Raw genomic sequence first — 19,157 nt, 5'->3', positions numbered from 1 at the left:
CCTGATTAGCCAAGTCAAGCAGCTGTGAGTCTGGCTTTTAGAACACTGACAGTTGGTTCTTACTGAACATGCCCGCACTTATCAATGTCTCCAATGCTAAATTTCTTAAATTAATTAAAAATCAGCCAGGCATTTTTTTAACTTTTAAACTGCAGAAGATGAAGGTCAGAGTATGGGGCAAGGTCAGCAATAGGTTTACAGGTGCTCTGTGAACATGGCTGATTTTTATGAGAACTCTGACAGAAAAAAGTCCAAAAGGGATGTTTTTTCTCTCTCTCTTTTTACACTTTGACCTCTCGATTCTCTCTGACTGTTTTGTGTATTGCCATGAAAGTTTAGAGGGTTGTTAAGAAAGTGGTTCTGAGTTCAGGAAAGTTTTGTATGGTTTTGTTTTGAAATGAACTTATGGGAAGCATCAAAATGGCATGGGGTATTTTCAATTTAACATTGCAGAATGCGAAAAATCCATGCTGGCTATAGTATACAGCCACTCTTGTGGCTGTATAATAACCAATCTCAAAGATGTTTGGCTAGTTGGGAAAAGGAATTATGTATTTAATAATGTCAATTTATTGTACTCCATAATATCTCAGAATGTCTTCCACAGTATTGTGGCATGGACGAATGGATAAGTGCATTCTCCTGTAGGTCTAGGACAAGGCTTTCTCTGAGACAGATTGATGTGGTTCTATGGAATGTAGTTGACATTATTTGAACACAAAGAATAGCTGCTCTTACCTCCATTATCTTTTAGATGTAGAGCTATCTTGGTATCATCTAGAAAAAGAAATTCAAAGCTATTAGAGCAAGGAACCTTACATAAGGATCTGATATAAATGCTTTATTTGTGATTGTTATGATTTCCATGTTACCTATTGGGCTCCTACTGGGAGGAAGGGTGGGATATAAATCAAATAATAAATAAATATTGGATGCTGTTTGTCTCATTCACAATAAGATATACACATCAATAATTTTGGAGTACTTCTGCACTTCAAATATAGAGTAATTTTAAAATGGCTTTGCAATCTTGATTTGCTCTAGTTCTATGAAGCAGCTAGGGATTCTCATCATTAGAAGAGTGGTGCCCTCCTGATGCTACTTGACTACAACTCCCATCATTCTTGATCATTGGCCATGCTGGTTGGGACTTACGGGAGTTGAAGTCCAACAACATCTAGAGATCAGCATGTTTGCTATCCCTGTTCTGTACCATCATAAAACTATGATGAATCCTTATATTGCTGACTATTATGGGAAATCTCTATTTGGGCCTGAAACTACACACAAAGAGATTGATGAGATTCCTGCCCCCTCCCCCAATGATATGAAGAGTCTTTGAATTATACCACAGTATGAAGAAACAGAAACTAATATACCAAGGCAGTAGAGGTGAGCTGAAATGGGAATTGCACTCTTGTCCTTCAAAAAAATGAGTTCCTTTTTGGTGATTTGTGGGAGGGGGGAGGATATGAGCAGGGGTGAAAGTGTTTTCCCATGGTGTGGGATAGGATAAGAAACCTCTGTGTTGATAAGGGAAAAGGTGACACTCCTTGTCTGCCCACCCTTGTTATGTAATGTAGTAAGTTGGGCGATGCAGCCCTTATTGCTGAGGCAATTCAGATATACTCTTTGTTTTGCCATATTATGCTATGAGAGTGAGCAACGGAACTGCTCCAGTAATGCATAGAAGTCAGGCAGCATTATCCAGTTGCCTCAGCAACACTGGGTTAAGTTCCTTCCCTCCCTGAGCAATTTATTTCCACCAAGTGACAATACTATGTATCAAATGTACTTAACATCATGCCATCACCTTCCTCACAATGTGTTTCCTGACTGGCTAGGACCTCATCATGAGAGAGAAAACTGAACTGAAAAAGCAGCAGAGGGAAACTCAGGAGCTGCAAACAGCTGTCAAAGAAAAATAAAATACTGAGAGGTGGGCATTGGTATGCATTTTGCACCCCCTAAAATATTCCTTTTTGCTCCCAAACTTTTTATGAGTAAAAACACAACACAACTCTATATAGCATCACATATTGTGATGGTGGTGGGGGAAACAATAGGACAACCAACTATCCAGATCTGGTCCACACTTTGTAAAAGGACTTTTATCTTACTCGCAGATAATATTAATCTTTTAAGTATATTTTTATTTATATGAGTTTTATAGGATCACTTGAGATCCTCAGGACTCAGCTATCCTTTGGCAACATATTTTTACATATATATATTCTTTCCATATACAAGCCTCCAGTTTTAAACTGTTACTTCTGCTATTACTTGTCAATTTGAGGGGCCAGGAGCATGATTAGCAGAGGTGTACTGAGAATTAAAGTTTCAGTGTTGCTGCACTGAAAGATAGTCCTTTGCATTAGAAGATATCCACTTGGTAATATCTCCAGGGGATTGTAAACCTTACCCTTTGTGTCTCTTAGTACCGTGAAATGCTGTTGACAGAATCTTGTCCATAATGACCATATTATAACTGTTGTGAGCCCTGCTGGGAGGGGGTGGATGGACGAGGATGAAGATGAGGAGGGGGAGGACGCAGAGTGGGATGTTCAAGCTAGGGAGGGGCTGAGCAGGGAATTGGACTCAGGGGGCGCCCCAGCTCCAGACTTTGACAGCTCAATCCCTGCACCTCTAGACGTCCCTGTGGAGAGCCAATCTGACCAGTCGGTTGGCTCCCAGCCAGATGCTTCCCCTCTCCCTGCTGCCAGCAAGCAGCCTCCCTCCTTTAGAGGGGGAAGATAGAACATAGACGGAGGCTCTGCCCATGCCTCACGCCAGGAGGGGAATGCGGCGGGAGATTCAACAGACACAGCTGAGGCAGAGTCTTCGCCTACAGGCGCGTTCCCAACAGTGATAGTTAGCACATGCAGGCAGGGTGCTCACCCAGCCTCACTTAAGCTGAGTTGGGAGGGGGGAGTAGTTGCTGAGTCAATGTCTTAATGCCACAAAGTAGTGCCTAGTTAGTCCTAGAGAGATGGTGAGTACTGAGAAGCTGTAGGTAGATTCATGAAGCGCCCTGAAATGAATCGGTTTCTTACTACAACACAAGAAAAAAACACAGCCGTGTCTGAGTCTGAGTTCTTCGAGTTTGGGCAGGACAATAACTATCCAACATCTTGCCAGTATAAATTTCTTTCCCTTTCACTGAAATAGCATTAATATTCTGTGCAGCATTGACCAAAATTAAGAACATTTAATATTCTCTTCTAAGAAACAGAAAGCATAAAGTTACTAAACAGAATAACAACAAAACCCCCTACGGTTAATAAACTGTGCTTAAGTACCATCTCATGAATACTGGAGCTGTATTCAAATTTCTCCCAAATGACTGCATTTGAATCATCCCAAGTCAAATAAGATAAAGTGGTGTTTTTCAAATGCCCAATCTTCGGAGACCATGGAATTCCCTGCACATTGCAGAGGATTTGGAAGCATGTCTTCAGTTGCACACTAATTTTATGTAGAGTAGTGGCTACCTCTGATGGGCCTCACTGTTGCTTCATGCACATTGAGAATTCCCCCCAGAATAACTCACTGGTTCTGTGTAGCTTCCCATTGCCTGGCACATCTGGTAGTGGTGAGCAACCTGTCTTTCTGCGATGCTTGCCCACCATTAGTGCTCTCCCTGAGGATACCTAGAGGTCCCTGAAATATAGTGTGAAAGCCACTGATATAAAGTATAGAAGGCTATAGAGTTTGGCTGCAACACACATTTATCTCTGTCGATTAGACATAGTGATGATTTCTCCCATTACATTGTTTATAGGAGTCTTTTGCAAGATGTATTTTTTCAGGGTATTTGAAAGCCACATTTTGAATGCTGGGTGTTCCCAAATCCATGTTCCCCAATACAATACCTACTGAGGTATGTATGTGTGTGGAGGGGAGATCCAGCTCTCCTGTAGAGCTACCATCACTTCCTACGCCCTACTGACTTGATGTGCCTGGGTCAGAAGGGGTGTGGACAGATACCATTTCCCCAACCCAACACTTTATTTCTTTATTTTATTTCTTTATTAAATTTATATCCCACCCTTCCTCCCAGTAGAAGCCCAAGGCGGCACTTAACCCTTTCATTACCCTTCGGTTGCTACAATTTACTATACCAACTCCAGGGCTGACATATTTCGAGGCCCTTTTTTTGGAGGGGGGTGTTGTTGTTGTCAGGGTAACAAGAGAGTTTGGGATTATGTAGATCTAGGCACCCTTGCCACCAAATGACCAATTTCTGGCCTACCACAGGTGGAGCACTGCCAATGCAACAGCAAAGGAGTTTCCTGCTACTGTACTGGGGAAGTGTTAGGTGGCAGATCTCCCTTTCCACCCATGGACTTTCATTTCCACCCATGGGTAGCATCCTATGAACCATCAGTACCCTACCAGAGAGCATAGAACCTCTCCTTAATGACTCCAAAATGTCCACTCAATGTTCACATCAAGCTATGTAGCATTCTTCCTTTGTACAACTGTCTTAGTGCTATTTAACTGGAACGTCAGCACAAATTAAGGTCTGAATTCAATTTTTTTGTCCACAGTTAAGGAAACTGTTTTTTAATTTTTTTTAAAAAAATACCTTTTAGTCTATAGTAGGGGTGGGGGAACATTTTTCAGACCGAGGGCCAAATTCTCTTCTGGCCAACCTTCCAAGGGCCACATGCCACTGGCAGGAGCAATGACTGTAGGTTAGTTTTACCTACACTCACACATTCTCTTCTAGCCTTCATCCAGGCAAGCAACAGGCTTTATCATAGTTCAAGGACACAGTTCTGCCAGGCAGAAACACTCAAGGTGGGTGCAAAGTGCAGCTGCTGAGAGTTGTAGCTTATGGAGAGTTCTGAGGGCCTGATAGAGAGGCTGGAATGCCACATTTGGCCCTTGGGTTTGAGGTTCTCCGCCCTTGGCATATAGTGTCTTTCAATAATAATAATTATGCAATAATTACTTCTCCCAAATGCACAGATGCCATGTGATATTTTGTCCTAAGAAGCTTAGCATGATAGATAATGCCTTCCAGTTTACATTACCTTCTGTGGGGAGGCTAGTTGGTAGATGGGATGCTGTGGCTCCTTTGGTAGTGGCTAGAACTCTGAATCGCATTGTAGTCTGCTGGAGTGCAATGGTGGTGTGAGGAGGCATTTGAGTTGTGTCTACACTCTTCTCACAAATCTTATCTTTAGACTACAGAGGGAAAAAACAAAAACAAGAAAGGAGAAAATTGGTTCTCAATTTGTCTCTGATCTACAGACATCTAAAACAAACACAAAGTGTCGGAGCAGAGTGAATGAAAATGCAAACCTTAAATCAAGAATTTTAAAAACAACCAAGACAGAATACTCTCTGGGGGCAGTGCTGAGATCTCTAAGACTGGTGAGTATAGATTGCAGTAACTAAGTGGTGAGATAGAAGGCTCTCTGCGCATGCTCAAACATGGCCCAGCCATGTTGGGAATGCTGATTTGCTATTGAAGGGTGAGGTACACATTTCAGTCATACCCCCCCCAAATGCTACATCAGTGGCTGTTGGACTACAATTCCCACCATTTCTGAGCATTGGCTGTGCTGCCTGGGGCTGATAGGAGCTGTAGTCCAACAGCATATTTAGAGTCCCATGTTCGCTACTCCTGCTCGGCATTATTGATCCATCATGTGATCCAAAGCTGAGATTCTGCACTGTAAACAGGTTTGTCCCCAGTATGACCTAGATAACATACAAAACCATCAATATCTACAAATTAATGGACAAGCTAGGGCCTTGGCACTAAAGCATATTATCCAGAATGTATAGTACCTTTCGTAGTTCTTTCACACTATGCATAACTAATAAAAGCTAACATTGCTAAATTTTCTTTTTTAAGTTTTAAAATGTCATTAACAGCTATTCTAGCATCCATTCTAACACAACAAGGTCGATCAATGTATAAAAAAGGGTGTTCATGCATGGATAATACTTCTGGATTCAGTATCCATACACACTTGTAATCAGTATCAGGAACAGATGTTCAAATGACAACTTTAATTATCTCCACGTGGAGCTGATTCTAGAAATTCCTCTTTCAACACTGGTTAGTGGAGGAAACCTAATCTCTGGATCAGGGCCGTAGTTTCAGTTTTATTAATTTATTTTGGTCCCAATTGTTCACAAAAGAATCATAAATATAGGATGTCCAAATATTACCTCTTCAGGGCATCCACCATCTACCCAGTCTTGCCGGTGACGATCAAATCCACTGGAACATCTTTAAATGGTGGAAAGGATTATAATGATCCAGATGCAAATGAAAAATAGATTGGTTGGATAAAGAGGGAAGGGGGAGGAAGAAAAAGTAATTAAGTCTTTTACTGTTAAACCTGTACAATCAACAGAATATTCACTTCATTTGAGATGGTCTTCTGAGTCACAACGATTAATGCTTTTCATAAGGAACTAATTTTCACGATTAGACAATTTGATTTGTCAGCGTTTTTTTGCTATGGATAGTTAATTGTTTCATTGTACTATGCAGTAGGAGATTGATCTCAAGCCTATGGATTTAAGCCAATTTAATTTATTCTGTCCAGTATTTTTCCTTCATTTTGTATAATGTCATACTACAAAGAACACACTGTACCAGGCACTACGGCTTTGTTTCATCATTTGAGGCAATCAGATATATCAAGGCATCCACAAATGTCTGATCAGTGCATGCCAGGTTTCAGGCAAGAACAAATCCAAAACAGTCTCAAAAGCAACTTTGAAGACATTCTTTCCTTGAACTTTCATTTTTCATTGCAAAGAGTTGGAATGCTCATAAACCTTTACCCTAATTAACAAAAAATTAATTAGGCTCTCACCAAATTTTAATATATGATATATAATGAGCATGTTTTCAAAGCAACTGCTAGAATTATGCTTTAATTGTTCTCATGGAGTGTCCAACTGCTCAAGAATGATCATAAATGTTTTTAAGATGGCTTTGGATCTTAGACTGGAACATGCGGCAACAATGCAACCTATTAGACAAGAAGATATTGAGTAATCCCGCTCAATTTATATGCAAGATGTTGCGTAAATACAGAGATCAAACCAGCACTATTTTGAGAGAAGAAAGTATTTGACACCTATAGTTTTTTTAAAAAAAACAAAAATACATTCATGTATTTTGTTTATATAAAATAATTTATACCACACTTTTTAGTTGGAGATCCTCAAGCAAGATAACAAAATAAAATATATCATCTTATCAAGAACCCTCAAACAGCATACAAACCACAGCTGGATGACATAATGCATTAATTTCAGAATCATAACTCCCAAAGGCTTGTTGGAACAGAGGCAGGACTCTTTCAGGAGGCCATTCCACAACCTGAAAATGCCCCATCTTCTGTGGTCACATGCCACATCTGTGATACTAAGGGAACATGGAACAGGTTCCTATGGGAAGGTGTAATCTTTAAAACATCAGGTTAGGACCTGCAATAATATGTTGCAGTGTGGAGTGTTGCTGCTCAGGATTCCGGCCAGGAAGCCATGCCCTTTTCCAGGATACTCAATTCCATTCCATTCCCCAGTTTGGGCTGCATACATGCTGTACATTTGAAAACACATTTAAAGCACATGAATTCCCCCAAAGTACTGTAGTTTGTTAAGGGTGCTGGGAACTGTACCTCTGTGAGGATAAGCTAGTCTCAGGATTGTTTAGGGGAAGTCATGTGCTGTGTACGCAGCCTCAGTATTTTGTAGCTGCTGAGCATGCTCACTACTCACTGAGTGGTTTGGGGATTCCCCCCCTTCTTAGGCTTTTTTTCATACTTGTGCATACTTTGGGATGCTCTCAAGGCTACTGATACCTCCCTCTTGTGCATGGATGCAACCCTTTTGACTACACAAGGATCAGCACTTGGAGAACATTATTAGTATACAGGATGCAAATGGTATCATGCCCTTTATCAGCTATTAGGAAACATTTCTCTAGCATTCTTAATATGCAAAATGTTTTTCACTCACATTTGCAGCTACAAGACAAGGGGCATTACTCAAAGGATCTTGCCCAGGACCCCACCCTGAACTGACATAACTAAGGGGAGACTGCACCACACACTTAATTGCACAGCAGAAGTCACTAATCAGCAGCTACGCCATTCAAAGTAAGGCACATACTTTTACTAATGAAGATGCCAAAATCCTCGTGTTCTGTGGGTGGGTTTGAGGTGAAGAGGGAGGAGGTGGAGAGCGAGAGGGGTGGAGTGGAGAAAACAATTATTTTAAAAAATGGATGGAGGTGGAGAAGAAAGTAGTGGAGGGAGAAAGTAGCCGGAGGGCAAGAACATGGATAAAGGAGGAGGAGGCAGCAGCAGAATACAGACAAAGAACTGTGGAGGTGAAAGATGACGTGTGTGTGAATACTGTGTTTGCACTTGGCACACAAAGCGCCCTCTGCCCTCCCTGACTATTTTGCTGCATTTGCAGTGTTTTAACTTTTTTTGCATCTCGGGGAAAATGTTTGCATGGGTGGGTGTCCCTTAATCCAGGAGGTGGTTAAGTGAGAGAGATGATGCTTGCTGGCTGAGTGTGTGTGTGTGGGCTGCACTTGGTTTGATGTGCAAAGATCTGAGTAGGGGCCTTTCCTCCCTTCCCCCCTCCCTTACCAGCAGAGAGACCACCACTGCTATCTTATGGATAAAAATAATTATTCTACTACCCTCTGCATGTGTGTGTGTTTATTTTTTAATGTTGTTTTAGGCAACTTAGGTGTGCAGCAGCCAAGGCCAGCACCTTGTAGGCACTCTAGTTTTTTTAAAAAAAGTAACTTAAGTGTAATTGTAGTGATTACCTTTGAGTAACGGTAAAGTAATCAATTTCTTTCAGAACAATTGTAATTGTAATGGTAATTTATTTCTTTTTGGGGCCATGTAACAGTAATTGTATTTTATTCCTTTTTAAAAGTAATCTTCCAAGCTCTGGAATGAACCTCCATGAGCCTGAACAAAGTGTCAAGCTTACACGCTGTTCTCCCCATCTCCTCCTCCTATGTGGCTGGGAGGATTGCTGCGGAGTTTAGCTTCGCTTTCAAAAAAATCTTGGCATAGCATTTTGTATAACCTGGGGACCATGATTTACAGCAATCAATGGTTACTAGCAATACAAGCCAACTTCAAATCATGGGTTATGAAGCTGGCTTGTTTAATGAATCATTGCTTTTTGTAAACTACAATACTTGGTTCACACCTAACACTCAGCTGAGAGTCTTTGATGAATATGAAACTAAACCCAGCAAAAGTCCTGCATAAGAGGAGGATTGGGAGTGGGAACGGGTGGAGGCTGTCCACATAGTGTTACCATAGTTTAGTGTGCAATCATGCTCTTACTGGGAGTTAAGTCCCATTGTAGAAATCAAGACAGTTTTCTGTACTACTGAAGGGAGCAATCGTTATTAACTGCATGCCCATACTGTTTGAGAGGAATTAAAATAATTCCTGACAAAAGCATGTGGAAAAGTGATCTGTCCTAAGGAACTTAAGAGACCTCAGAGACCTTTCTCCTGATGCACTGGTGAACCTAAACAGCCGTAGTAAAAAGCTGCTTTATCAGAAGCAAGATAGTTTTGGCTCTAAGTGAAACTATCTGCAAAATGTTTCTGAGGCATATGTCAGAGAACCATCAGTCACGGAGCATATAATCATTGCTGCATCCCCGAATTATGACTATGCAAGCTATCATTACAATGTTTTTCCTGCTTAGAACACGACATTTAATAAGCCTTTCATTTTCTGGCACAGTGATAATTCCCCATTGCCATGAAAACGCCATGGTAGATTTGATTAGTTATGCCATTTGTGCCATCTGTCAACACAGCCATTTTATAACAACTTCATTATCAAAGGATGACCCAAGTCTGCTCCTAGTGAAGCAATTAACAGACCACATTCTAACACATGAGAACAAGGGCCTTATTTGAAAGGGGGGGGGAAACAGAGGATCTTCTGCTTCTCTGTTTACATGGAACACAGAAATGTGATTTCAGGAGCCACAGTGGGACGGTAAGAAATGTTTGCAGACATAACGGTGATGGTTTGATTTGGCTAGTGGCTTGTGATAGGGCACCACAGGGAACCGAGCATATTTATTCCAGGGTGGCGAATGTGAGAGACAGAAAGAAGCAGTAAACATCTTGAGGTTTTTTAGGGGTCATTTGCCCCTATTTTTAGCACAGAGGAACAAGGCTGGGTGTTTATTTACTATGCTACCTGATCGTTTTTTAAAACATCTTTTCTTCCTTTTTTAGAGTGGTTAAAAGAGAGATGTCAAAAACTACCAGTATTTTTTTAGAAGGTTCTGCATAACAGCATGGGTTCAGGATGATTCACTTGAGAATGTTTCTGAAATGAGGGGTGAGTGGGAACAGAAAGGAGATTTAAAGTTATTTATTTCACTTTTTATTAATTATGAAAAATGTACAAAAATATAAACTTGAGTAATATACAATTCTGTATACTTATTTCATTAAACAAGCTTAATAAATATTCTAATAGACAATAAATGTTTCAATACATAATTACACAAATCAAACACATGTTCTTCCCATTAGCATCCAAACATAACATCAATCATCTTTAAGCTTCTCTAAGTTAATACTACCTAATTTCTCCTGCACTGGTGATATGGCATTAAACTTCTCTCAGTTAGGAATATGGATTTGCAGAGTCTTGTACTTTGCTGTTCCAGTAAAAAATAAACAAGATTCCATTTCTTGATAAAGAAATTATTTTCTCGTTGCCTACCCTCTCACACCAACCAGATTTGTCAGGCCACATTCACACCATACCTTTATCCCACTATTCTTCCACTTTAAACAGTCATCGTGCCACACAAAGAATCTTGGGAAGTGTAGTTGGTGAAGGGTATTGAGAGTTGTTATGAGACTATTCCCTTCACAGAGCTACCATTCCCTGTGTGGTTAACAATCAATCTCTCTTCCCAGGAAACTCTGGGAATCATAGCTCTGTGAGGGGAATAGGTGTCTCTTAACAACTACCAGCATCTTTCACAAACTACAGTTCCCAGAATACTTTGGGGGAACCCATGACTGTTTAAAGTGGAATAAGTGTGCAGTGTGAATGCAGCTGTTTCACCATGCATACTCAGAGCTTGGAAAATTTACTTTTTTGAACTACAGCTCCCATCAGCCCAATCCAGTGGCCATGCTGGCTGGGGCAGATGGGAGTTGTAGTTTTAAAAAGTAACTTTTCCAAGCTCTGTGCATACTATATACACTAGGGATAGAGTTTGATGCCTAGTTCTGATCTGCTCCAATTCCGAGAGTCTGGCTTTCGTTGCTGATCCGCCCTTTTTTTTTGTTCCCATTTGCTTTTGCAATTACTGATTCACCAATTTTTTTCAAGCGAAAAAAGTAATACAATTTTTAACAAAAACAGTTATACTGTTCCACCTTTTTTTCTATTTGCATATTAATTAGGCAGATAGTTGCCTAAAATTGGAAGGAGATTAATAGATGCAAATGGCGATCGTTATCACCTAGACAGCAGTTAAGAATGCAACAGCTTAGAGGAAAGTCAGTTACTGAGACAATAATGTCAAATTTGGAGAGGAATTTTTTTTAAAAAAATCATGACAGCTGCGACCCACCACAAGAAATCAATGCCAGTCTGAAAAGACAGTGGATTGGCGGATTATGTCGAAATCCAGTACTAAGTCAAATGCAGCGGATCTTCTCCCCCATCCCTACCATATATAAATCATTTACTTCACTTTTATCTCACACTTCTTTCCAAAGATATCAGGATGCCAGCCATACGATTTCCCCCCATACCTATTTTTTTCCTCACAACACCCTGTGGGGTAGTTTAGGCTGAGAGACAGTGACTGGTTTCCAAATGAGTTTCATGACTAAGCAGAGATTGGCACTCAGGGCTCCTTTATCCTAGTGTGACCCTCTAAACATTACACCCTCACTGGCTCTTCCAAGACTTGGGATACTCAAGTTCTACCACTGGAACACAACAGCAAGCATATTCTGTCAGTGTGTTCAAAACTGAATATGAATATACAGGATTAGTACAAGTGTTTGAATAACTATTCCATCAAATAATACTATCACCAGTCAGTTAAATAATGCATAATCATAAATAATGGTTTGGGCAATAAATCATGCATTGGATCTAAACTAGCATAATTATGCTTAATCCTCGTGAGGTTTAAGTTAAGACATGACTAACTTGCCCCATTGATTTCAAAGGGAGTCAAGTTCAACTAACTTTGGATCCAACCCCATACCTTTTTAAAAACAATTAGAACTGTTTCTTGTGAAAACATGTTAAACACATTTGTCTGCTTCTTTGTAAAAACAGGTATTCTGTTCGTTTTACAACAGACAGTAATCCAACAGGTGGAGCTTTCCCCCTCACTGCATTTCCATGCCAGGAAAAGCTGCAAGCACGAAAACTCTACTAAATTATTGTCCATTACAGCGCTTTCAAAGGCAAAGGGATCCTGCTAGGAAAAGGGTGGCAACCCTTGTTTACCTAACATACAAGGCGACAACTTGAATAAATGGACAGCATGTATTTGGAGCACATTTAACAGCTTCCAACCCCACAATTATCCAGGACCTAGCAAAACTGAAAGCAAAGATGATGACAGGCAAAAACATCCGTCTTTGAACTCTTAGCTAGAATGTCTTGGGCTACAATCCTAACCTACTTACTTGGGAGTAGGTTCACTAACATGTAAAAAAAAAACTTGCACCTGGAACACCTGTTGCTAGGATCTTTTAGGAATAAAAAAAGGCCCAGGACATAAATTTGCATTAACTGTGCATATACTAATTTACATGTATAGATACATTTGAGCAGATCAAGATGGCGGGTGGCTGGGGTTTCAGCAGCGCTGCACTTGGCAATGTACCAAGATGCCCTATAAGCAAAGATATATTTTTTAAAAATTTTAATAAGGGAAAAGGGGCAGGAGACCAAGGCTCTGTGCACAGTCCTTGTTAAGTTTCAGATGCCTGATTAAAACGGTTTTCTTCCAGGAGGCCTCTGCACCATGAATGCTGCTCTGATGTCTTAATTTCAGATTTTCATTTATGTTTTAAAATCTGTATAGTGTATATTTGTATTTTGTAAGTCACTTTGGGACCCAGATGGTGAAAAGTGGGATATACATTTTTAAAATGAATAAATAAGGCTCAGGCGCCTTGGACAATCCTTTTAGAACACCTGTGGTCTGGCAACAATGGAGAAATGAAAAGACTGTAAACACAGCTGTTGCCTTTAGACAAGGAGAGAGAGAGAGAGTGAAGGCTGGAAAGCCGCATGTACGTCTCAGAATTTGTTGGTTTGTGGCAATATGTGAACAGACAGCAGTATACACTGAGGCATGTGCATTTTTTGTGGTTGGAAATATCTGGCAGTGGATAAGGGTAAAAGCTTATTGAGACATGCATATTTTCTATATTGTTCACATCACAAACTCAGCTGAGTCCACAATGAGTCCTGTTCCACAGTATTTTAAAAGTCTGGGAACAATTCCTAACGATATACTAATCCCATGCATGTATATTCAGAAGCAGGTCCCATTGAGTTTAGTGGGATTTATTTCAGGTAAATGTTCACAAGACTGTAGCTGAAATGATAACACTAGCAAAAACAGACTAAAGCTTTATTAGGCAAAGAGTATAGGGTACACAATATTTGTTTAAGTTTTGTATTTTCAGCTGTGTGTATGCTGAATTAGTAAAAGTTGAAATAAAGCAGTTTAAAATGCTGTTTTGTAGAACTGTAAACTGAAATATATTAGAAAGCAGATAGCATTGCTCTGTTCTGTAGGCCTGATTTTAAAAAGTGAATGTTCACACCTTGCCTAAAATTCAATAAGGAATGAGCCAACCTTACCTCTAGGGGGATAAAGTTGCAGAGATGGGGCATCACAACTGAGAAGGCCCCATGACATCGCCCCATGCACTATGCTTGCCAGTGGAATTGCAAAGAGGGCCTCCCCAGCTGTTGTTAAGGCAAAGGTTGGCAGATAATGGGAGAGACACTCCTTCAAGTACTTGGGACCCAAGCCATTCAGGGCTTTTAAAGTTAGCAACAAAACCTTGAATTGGGCTTGGTAGCATATGCTGGTGAATGCATCTTGCACAGTATTGGTCTTCTATGGTCCCAAATAGAAGCAACTGCTGTCAACCCTGGTGGCTGTACTTGCACCACCTATACCTTCCAGACACAGATATCCTCATATAGAGCACATTAGAGTAATGTGAACATGAGGTTACCAGGGCATGATAACTGTGGCTAACTTATCCCAGTGCAGGAATGGCCATAGGTGGTGCACTCCTTACCACTGAGGCCACCTAGGCTTCCAGTGAAAATGAGAGTGTAGAATCAAGAAGGATTACTAAGCTACAAATCTGCTTCTTCAGGGGAGCGAAACCCCATCTAGCATAGACCGTAGTTTCAAATCCTGGACAGAAATGCTGTCCATATCAGAGACTAATCCAGTCCATTACTGCTTCCAGACAGCGGTGCAACACCTGCACAGCTTCACCTAATTCAGATGGTATGGAGAGGCAGAGCTGGGTGTCATTTGCATATTGATGATACCATGCCCCAAATCCCTGGATGATTGACCCCCAGTGGCTTCATATAGATGCTAAAGAGTATGAGGGACAAGCTGGAACATTGTAGGACTCCACAGCATAGTTGTTATGGGCCTGAGCAGCAATTCCCCAATGCCACATTCTGTAGCTCTGTCAATGGTCCTACAGGTAGGAACGAAAGCACCACATCACAATATCCCCAGCTCTTGATCTGCAGAGCTAGTTGAGGAGGATACCATGGTCAATGATATCAAAACCTGCTGAAAGATCAACAGGATCACACTCCCCCTAGTCTCTCACAAGAAAGGTAATCAATCAAGGCAACCAAAACCATTTCAGTAGCAAAACTACCAGGTCTGAAGCCAGACTGAGATGGGTTCGGATAACCTGCTGCCTGAAGCTGTCCAGTCACCACTCTCTCCACCACCCTAAAAAGGGGGAGGGATATTAATGACTGGGTGATAGTTATCCAACACTTCTGTGCCCAGGGAGGATCTCTTAAGTGGCTGGCACAAGACCTATCCACATGAGGCATTTATCACCTATCGGACCTACCCAATCAATCTCAAATTTAACAAGCCAAGAAGGGCAGAGGGCATGTGGTAGATCAAACCCCTTCAAGTTATGTTTGCGTCTTCAAGCTGAAGCAACTGAAACTGGTCCTTTCAATTTAACTAGATGGTGCTTTGGACACCTTTTCCAGAACTGTATCAACAGTGGCATTTAATTAGAAATGAATATAAGAATACAAGTGACTTTGCCTTCCGAATGCCTTGGAAATTTGAAATCAATGGAACCAATTAATGAGGACTTAATATCTATTGATTTCTTATGGAAATCAAGTGAACTAAGTGCAACTAACTTAGGCTGGATCCAAAATAATGCCTGTTGTTGACTGGGCATTTGGTGTAAAGGGTATTATGAGCTAGTATTCATACTCTATGGCAGTCTTAACAACTCATCCCTTAACAAATCTTTCATGGCGAGAAACACATTGGTCTATTGAAAATCTGATGAATCCAGTGATCCAAAGAAAATCCAGGGATTCTGACCATCAGTCATTTATATCTTGTACTGTGGTTGCCACCAGCCTTGGGGGCAGAGCATAAACAGAGCTTTCCTGGATGACCAAAGGCCTATGTGGTCCAGCATCTTGTTTCCTGCAGTAGTGAACCAGATGCTTATGGAAAGTCCTCAGGTAGGACATGAGGCCTGTCCTGCTGTTGTTCCCCAGTGGCTGGTATTCAGCAGCATGGTGCCTCAGAACCTGGGGGTAGCATATTGCTATCATGACTAGCTCTGATGTTAGACTGAGCTTTGGAGATTCTCAAAGGTCATGAGACAAGGGAAGATTCCCACCCACCCCTCTCTCACTTGGGGCCTGCAGCAGGCACCATCAATGTGCTCCCCAAGATTAAAAAAAATGCTTGATACTGGCAAAAGCATTTGTAGATCCAAGCTGAATAGTTATCCTATTTGAGATAGGAAAGCATAAACAAACTGGAAAGGGTGGACATAAGCAGAACATAGTTAAACTCTTAGACTGATTTAATCAACATGGACAAGAAGCAAACTAAGGAAAAGCTGGAAGGTCTATGACAGATGGTGTTCACTGAGCGTGGATGGTGCAGGCTCTAAGTTTAGGGAACATTGGTTTTTTGTCCCCCTCTAGGTTACATTTGTCTTTAGATAAAAGCAAAGTCAAATTAAAGTGAACGCACAGCAAAACAGTCCAATGCTGATTACTGATGAATTATAGAAGAGTAGGGGCTCATCAGTTTTCTCATTAGGAGTACCCATTAGCACTCATTACACCTAGAGGTGGGAAGCAAATGGTTTAATTACTGCTATTATGAAATGTGTACACTGAAGAAGTCAGGAACAAAAAATATCAAAGAGTGGCTTTTCATGTCAACTTTTGTAGTTAGGAGTGCTACTGGAATTTAAAATGTACCCAGACACTGTCAGTTGTGAAAAGTAGAGAAGGAGAATAATTTTATTTGGTCTGAATTTTTAAGTGAAGTAACCTAATTCACACCTCGTGGACTAGTACACAGTTTGGAACAAGATTATCCATCAGATGTTGCACTTTTCTGAATTTTGTGATACTGTTCTCAGCTCAAATGTGTATTAAAATGTGTAAATAAATGTGTATTTTACAAGAAAATATATTTAGAAATGCATATACTGAGATAAAAGTATGTATTCAGATATGAATTTTCTAAATTTTAGTGTATATTTTGTTGAGGTTTCTTATAATTAAGCAGTATAAAAATCCTGTTAAATAAAACATGGTTTCCCATTTCAGTTTTCTTGTACGTCACAGACTAATGCAGAAACAGAATGGACTGGACGGATGAATAAACACATGCAAACTTGACAAGTACCAGAAACAGAATGATCTGTCCCTCATAGCTCATATGTACACATTGCATCATGTCCTTTTAAAATACATAGAAGAGGCTGCCCAATCCTTTTCTAGTCATCACATTTTGTGAATTTTATTGGCAACTTACCCCCTTCATGCATCCATGCACCTTTCACAACTGATATGGCACATGCGTCATTAGGTATCTCACCCAAGTACAAATCAGTGTAGGAGAAACTGCAAAACCAAAGGACTAGAACGTTTTTGAAGAATCACTGAGGGAATGGCCAGATACAACTCTATCAGCCTCCCTCAGAGGAATTCATGTGCTATTGTAATCAGAGAAACTGTGCATAACTAGTTTCCCACACAGAATCTATGTTGGTCTTCAGACTGCATCCAACTGCACTCAGTGCATGGAATACGCAGGACACAGGAAGCACTTCCAGACAGAGACAAAGAAACCTATTCAGTCACAGGCAAAAAGACTTATGAGTGCATTGAATCATAAAGACTACCTCCAAATATAAAAATACATAGAAAAGAATCACTAAATAATTACTCCACAGCTTTTAAAGTGTTTGCTACACCTTTGCATTTGACCACAAGCAGCATACAGTATTAGTTTTAAACTAGGGCTGGCTAACTTTTTTTGGGCTGCAGATCACATGGACTAGGTTGCCAGGCCAGAAGCATTCCAAACCCTGAGATTTCAGGGGCGGGCTCTAGTGATGTCACAGGGGCAGGAACTAGTGATATCATTAAGCATGATACATTATCAACCATAGTTACTTGAAGCAAAGCACTCAAACAAAAAAACCCTCTGATCGGAAATTAAGAAAGAAATCTTAGTTAAATGAGGGTATTCCCAGGTCCAGCTGAAGTGACAAGATCATTCTTTATCACCTGCTTAGCGAGCCTGGGTAGGGAACATTTTATCTAGCCTACTTGCTTCTGGCAAGAAGGGTTTAAGTGTCCTCAGGTCAGGCCAGTCACCAGAAGGCCATTGTGGGAAAAAGGGAGCCTAGTGTTGTGGATATGTTAGTTGGAAGCCCCAGGAGTAAAGATGGATGCCCCTGAAGGCTGCAATTCTAAACACACTTCCTAAGGGACTAAGCCCCACAAAACTCAATAGGATTTATTTCTCAGTACATATTGTTAGGACTGTGCTGTTAGTAAGGCTTGACTAGGGATCCTCTGCAAAGATATCCATATCAAAGTAGAGTTGGCAACCTCCTACCTGGAGTGCCCTTCCTGCCTTTTAACATGGCTATTCCAAGCTTCCTTACAGACTTGACTCTTCACGGCAGAGAAAGGTTTGAGAAATGAAGATTCTCTACCCTTTTCTGCCTATCCTGTGGGGTATAACACTTTATAGCCCACAGGCTATAACACTTATAGCCTGTAGACTATAAACTCACTTTGACAGCCAACCCAATTTCAGTGAGTAATAATTGACAGTGTGAAAACACACATGGTTTGGTCTAACTTCATAGGCAGTAGCTTGGGAACAACTGTAACTGAAGTCACTCTTCCCAGTTTATGAATTCTGTTTTACCACTATTGGGCAAGAAACAAACCATCATGCAATCAACAAGCTGCATCATCAGTGGGTTTAAAATGTAAGCTGAGAGTGTGGAGATTGGGGTGGCTCACTCAAAAATCTGGAGTCTCCAGGCAAAAACTTGATACCTGGCAACCCTAACATGAACCCATTCAGATTTAAAGACTTGGTTTTGCAAAAAGCTATATTCAAGACATCAGTACATGAACGCAACATCAGGCATTCTAGATATGAATCAGGATACAGAACTAGACATGGAGGCAACAGTGGAGAGTTGATGCAATAATCTTATCACACCAAGGTACTCTACATAAAAGAGAGATGGGCAGGCACTTTACTTGCCCAAGCTAAATCTATCACCTTCCAGTCTTTGTGGCAAGGCAGGGGCTCCTTCTAGGAGCAGGGAGAATTTTCTTCAACTACAAACATCTTCTTTGCTTTTCTATGTGACTTTGAAGAAATTTTCAGTTCTCCCTTTGAGAGAGAGCCTGCCTTATCATAGGCAAAGTCTGGGCTGGATGCCAGGAAGAATCCTCTCCATTTGTCATAGATGAAAGGTGGTTTTGAGCACCATTAGACTCACCAGATTCAGAGCTGCTAGAGATCTCTGGAAA

General features: G+C 40.7%; 1 protein-coding gene across 7 annotated transcripts in view; it reads right to left on the bottom strand.

Annotated features, from left to right (window-relative positions):
* Nucleotides 1–19,157, bottom strand: part of PLXDC2 (plexin domain containing 2) — a 326,726-nt gene that overhangs the window by 38,076 nt on the left and 269,493 nt on the right. For all 7 annotated transcript variants that reach the window (XM_061586483.1, XM_061586489.1, XM_061586486.1 and 4 more), the window contains 3 exons: nucleotides 6,190–6,250; nucleotides 5,040–5,193; nucleotides 739–777 (listed from right to left, as the gene is read on the bottom strand). In XM_061586483.1, the coding sequence (XP_061442467.1) occupies nucleotides 739–777; nucleotides 5,040–5,193; nucleotides 6,190–6,250 (254 nt within the window). The remainder of the gene's footprint in view (nucleotides 1–738; nucleotides 778–5,039; nucleotides 5,194–6,189; nucleotides 6,251–19,157) is intronic.

This window comes from Rhineura floridana, chromosome 10, assembly GCF_030035675.1.
Source record: "Rhineura floridana isolate rRhiFlo1 chromosome 10, rRhiFlo1.hap2, whole genome shotgun sequence".
In the NCBI taxonomy this organism is placed as follows: domain Eukaryota; kingdom Metazoa; phylum Chordata; class Lepidosauria; order Squamata; family Rhineuridae; genus Rhineura; species Rhineura floridana.
The sequence above is the reverse complement of the archived record's forward strand: the minus strand, read 5'-3'. Positions and strand labels throughout refer to the sequence as shown.